Here is a 5306-nt window from a genome sequence, read left to right as displayed (position 1 = left end):
TTTTTTTTCTTTCACGTTTTTTGTTGTTGGTGTGTTTAAAATGATGTTCAAACATCCATATTTATAGGAAAATTCGAATCTGGTAGTTGTAATTTTGCTATGAATTTACGACGAAAATTAATTAGGTGGGCAAAAAAAACGTGTAACACCTATAAAGTTGGTGGATTCAAAAATTTCCTCGCTAAATACACGTAAACTATTACCTCGTAAATACCACGCAAAGTTTACGTCGTATTTACGAGGAAATAGTTTTTCCTCGTAAAATACTCGTAAAATTACATCCACTTTACGACGAAACAGTTTTGTCGTTACGTTACGAGAAAATAACGATGACTTTAGTTTTTCACGTAAATTCGTCGTAAACTCGACGTAAATTTACGAGGAATGTTTTTCCTCGTTAATTTTCGTAGTTAAGCATGTGTTTTCTTGTAGTGAATAATTCAATTTACATGGTATTAATATAGATATATTTTATTTTTAATTTGAATATCTATTAAATGATTTTTCTTTCTCATATGGTTTTATGATCATTTGTTGTGTTATAACAAAAAAAAACAAAATCATTGATCATGGAATTTTCAATGTGAGATGTCTAACAGTTATAGGAACTTATAACAGTTTTTTAAAATTCAAAATGTAACATATAGAAAAAAAATCTAATATTTTTTTATGAATTATTATAAAATATTTATTATTCAATATCATTAACTATCATATTTATTATAAATCACATCTGTTCATTCCGTAGTGTTTATTTGTGAAAAGAATGAACAATTTTTTGTGATAAATAGATGGCCCATTATTTTATATACAATGACAGTTATATAGTATTTCAAGTAATTTATGCTCTTTTTAATATGGGATATGAAAAAATTTGTGATGTTAACACCAAAACATTATAGTCAATGTTACAAATTAAAAAAACATTTCTCAATTTATATATAATAAATTTTCCTCACATCATCGCTTTTATAACATGTAATATCATATAATAAATTAATTTATAAATATATTTCTAGAATATTATTTGAGAATTCAGTTTTTCACTATGAACGCTAATTTTCACAACGGTTAATTACAAAGCTAACCCTAATTAACTAAAAATATTAGTTTTGATTGCTATTAATAACAATTATTCATGTTTCTTTTTTCTTAATAAAATTATGATGAAATTTTTATCTTAATTTTTCGTTTTTACTAAATCCCATAAATAATAAACATATATTTTTATATAAAAACGAATCTTGGTATTATTATTATTATTCCTAAAATAAGAATAATAAAGAAATATCTATAAATTTATAAAATATATACTTATTAAATATATATATATATAACATAACTTCACAAAACAAATTGAAAATAGAATATTTTAGACATTCTTTTGTAAAATACAAATATTTTGATTATAAATATATTTTGATGAAATAATTAATAAGAAAATAAAACAACATAAATGATTATTTGATATCTTATTTTTTTTAAATGATTATATCTTATGATTATCTTAAAACCAAATAAATATTCAAAATGTAAGGATGCAACAAGATAAGTAATATTTCTTATTATAAATCTATTTTGATTTAATGATTATAATTTTAATGAAAATAATTATCAACAGTTAAATTTTTTAATTTTATTGAAATAACATATATTAAATTATAAATAATCTTGAAAAATATATTATCATCCTAAGATAAAATTAAACAAAATCTAATTAACAAAATCTAATTAACAAAATTCTCTTATTTTAGTCGAATTGTAAAAAAACTGCTACAATCCAATATACTAAAATATGAATAACCAACCATTCTTAATACGAACAATCAAATCAACTAATTATGATGAGTGTGTATGGATTTTCAAAATATTTGAAGTTATGTTTATTAATGCCACTCTAATTTAATATTTCAGTTTCCTATTTTTTTCTACAACAATATATTCCAATTTATAAAAAACAAATTTATAAATATATTTACAAATATAAGATGAGAAACTGAACTACATGAGTCTAAGAAAGTAATACTCCAGTTTTAACATGATAAAAAATTGTTACTTAATTTAAAATAATGGTAGTAATTTAGCATATCAAAATTAAATATTTAAAAAAATATATATATTATATGTGAAATCATATATCTAATTAAATGATGATACGTAATATTTTTTTTATCATACATATAAATTACAAAATAACTTAAAACTTATAAACAAACAAAAAATATATTTATCAATTGTTATAATTCAAATTCGTGTGTCGCATGATCTTTAGTGATATCCAATCGGAGCTGGTGCTTCCTTGAGTTCGCGTCCTTGAAATTGTATGTCCTGCCAACAATAATCCCATATTTTAGCGAAATTCACATTTTTACACCTAATATTGTATATCATTTTACAAATAAAACATATAACTCCTTACCGAAGCATAATGGTTAATATCTCGGTGGTGAGCTTCATCAGCTCGGATGACAAAAACCACGTCCCTCAGCGTCGCATCTTTAGGCAACCGCCAGTAATCAATCGCGATGGCCGGAGCTGGTGAGTTTTCGAACTTTCCGGCATCGATGTCATTGAGAAACTCGGTATAAGAATTCACAGCTTCTTCTTCCAAGTATCCAGTGATACGATGAGCAAGTTTGGGAGAAATTACATAGGACAAGAAATATGCGTTGAAGAAAACACCCTGGACCGCAAACACAATCGCCCGTTCGTACCTAAAAAAACAAATTCAAAATGATAATCGGTTATACATTTTCAAAAATTTATGAATCTATTTGTCAATTAGATAACTGATCCAAGTCAAACCACGGTTGGTTCAGGAACTTAACCAAAGTATAGAAAAGTCGATATTTGATTTCACAGTCTCAATTGTATACGTTGTATTTTAAATCGAAATTTACCATTTGGGTTGTGAGAGTTCGATGAAGGTCATGAGATGCATACGCTCGTTCTCAGCCTCTTCGAGCAAGGCTTTGATCCATCCGCCACTATGTTCGAACCTCCGTAGAGATTTCAAGTGCAAAAGCATCCCTCCCACCATTCCTGGCACCGCCGCCACGGTCTCCAGCAACATTGCATGGCACATATGCTTCCTCTACACTCAAAAGATATATATTGAAATTAGGCAATATAGATGTCCAATATAATATGCGTGTATGGGTATTGATCAAAGGCTTGATTAGCTAGCCAGCTAAAGTGACTCGGTAGTCTAAGATGTTGATTAACAAAAGGATTTTTAATATTGTTGAAACTTTAAATCATTGAAAATTTTCACTAATCATGCTTTGATCTTTTTTAAATACTCCTAAAACTAATCACAACTCACTTTTTTTCTTTCTCCACCAAGATGTAGCCTTTTCTCAAACAACCCTCATAACTAACTCATATAGTCGGTTTATGAAAAAGCAAGGTTTCTAACCGATTAATAGTTTCTTGTTTCGTTAATCAAAATATAATGTATATCAATTTTAAAAAAAACTGCTGATAATCAGCTCCTCTCTAAAGTTCGACTATTTGACTCACAATTTTTATTTTTCAAAATTTGTCTGTATAAAATAATTAAGCAATCGATAAAACAGTTCTATTAGATTACCTGGAAAAATAATTGAACCGGTATCTTCAGAGATTGGACGGTCCAATATGCAAATTTGTCAGTGAAATTGGACGGTTTGTGATGTTTGGTTACATCAATGGACACATCCGGTTTGTATGAATCCCATGGTTGAAAACAATTCCACTTCCAAGCTGAACCGTCCGGTTTAGTAATCTTAGTCGGAGGTATACCCCAATAAGTGGAAATGACTTTGCCGTCGGCCGTTCGGACAGGATTTTCCGGCTGCCTATTCCCAGTTGTCGAAGATGACGTGTCGGAGCTCAAAAACCGAATAGTGGGCAAGTGGCTGATGACATGTCCCTTTATTCCATGTCCAGTACCTAAACCGGATGATAGTACCGAAGATGATAGCACCGGTCGAAGAGTACGGTAAATCGACCTGGAGGACATGAGTACCAACAGATGGGTTTGGATGTAACTTCAACTAGTTTTGGGATGATAAGGAAACTTTTAATAGATGAGAGAGGGCTTTATATCTTTGTTTTCTATATCTCTTCTTCGGATTGGTTATGTGGCAAATGAATTGGGAAGAGACGAGTTTATATATAGTACGACTGATTACTACTAATCTCGGTCAGATTCAAAGTTTCTTGGAGGATTGTTAGGAACAGAGGAGAAGTTTGACACGTTTCATTGCCCTGGAAAAGTAAAAGAACATGCGAGTATCATAATTTAGTTGTTATCGTTTAATAATACACATCTAAAGTCTAGACTACCAAATTTGAACACAAAATATTATTTGAACACAAAATATTACATGATGGATGTTCTTATACGTATCAATTAGCTAGGCTACAAACTCCGATTATGTTACACTACCGTACTATTTCCCAAAGACTTTTATTTGCCTTAGATTGACATATTGATATATGTATATCTGTTTAAGTTATATTTTAATATAGGTTAACTTAAAATCTATACTCACTACAAGAAAAATTGAAAATAGCTACAAATTAGCTACAAACATTTTGTGGTTGTAATTTCTTAGACACTAATAGCTACAAAATAGTCACGTTTTTAGAAAAGCTCAAAATTGTAGCTATTGTGTCGATTTTTGTGGCTAAATAGCTATGATTTTTATTTTGTGGATATTCGAAGATGGTAAGACACAATTATCCACGGAACAAATTGTGGAAATCAAAATCTACTATTAGCCACGAAAAAATTGTGGAAATAAGTAGCCGCAACGTAATTCGTGGCTGTTCGTAGAAAACTTAAACCCTAACCATGCCCTAAACCTCTAATGTATAATAAAAATAATAATAAACTCTAACTTTTGAATTATAAATTTTTAAAAATTAATATGTCAAAACGAAAATTCAACACTTACAAAAATAAAATATAACTCTTTTCAAATTTCAAATTCTAGACCCTAAGCATATCTTAAACCCCTAAATCAGTAATGTATAATAGTAATCAGGAACTTTTGATCATAAAATCTTAAATATAGTATCTTGGAACAAAAAGGCAACACTTCTAACGATTTTTTTTTAAAACACCAAATATTATCATTTTTATTGCAAATTCTAAACCCCAAGGTAATATATTATATACAAGTAGTACGTAATGTATAATTAATAACTAAAATTTGAGTGGTTCATTTGTTATTACATATAGCTTTATCTTATCATTTGTTAGATAATATATCATCTCATACTATGTATCCAATATCTAACACTTATCATTTGATCTA

At 28.5% G+C, this 5306-nt stretch overlaps 1 protein-coding gene across 1 annotated transcript; it reads right to left on the bottom strand.

The window, feature by feature from the left end:
* Positions 1–2090: 2090 nt before the first annotated feature.
* LOC106292816 (ubiquinol oxidase 3, mitochondrial) lies at positions 2091–4123 on the bottom strand. The gene is made up of 4 exons (XM_013728471.1): positions 3593–4123; positions 2901–3094; positions 2420–2714; positions 2091–2328 (listed from the first exon to the last, which is right to left on the bottom strand). The coding sequence occupies exons 1-4, from the start codon at positions 4001–4003 to the stop codon at positions 2269–2271; spliced, it is 960 nt and encodes a 319-aa protein (XP_013583925.1). The 5' UTR covers positions 4004–4123; the 3' UTR covers positions 2091–2268.
* Between the last annotated feature and the right edge of the window lie 1183 nt (positions 4124–5306).

Source organism: Brassica oleracea, chromosome C5, assembly GCF_000695525.1.
Source record: "Brassica oleracea var. oleracea cultivar TO1000 chromosome C5, BOL, whole genome shotgun sequence".
Lineage (NCBI taxonomy): Eukaryota > Viridiplantae > Streptophyta > Magnoliopsida > Brassicales > Brassicaceae > Brassica > Brassica oleracea.
Note: the sequence above shows the minus strand (reverse complement) of the source record. Positions and strands in the feature narration are given on the sequence as shown.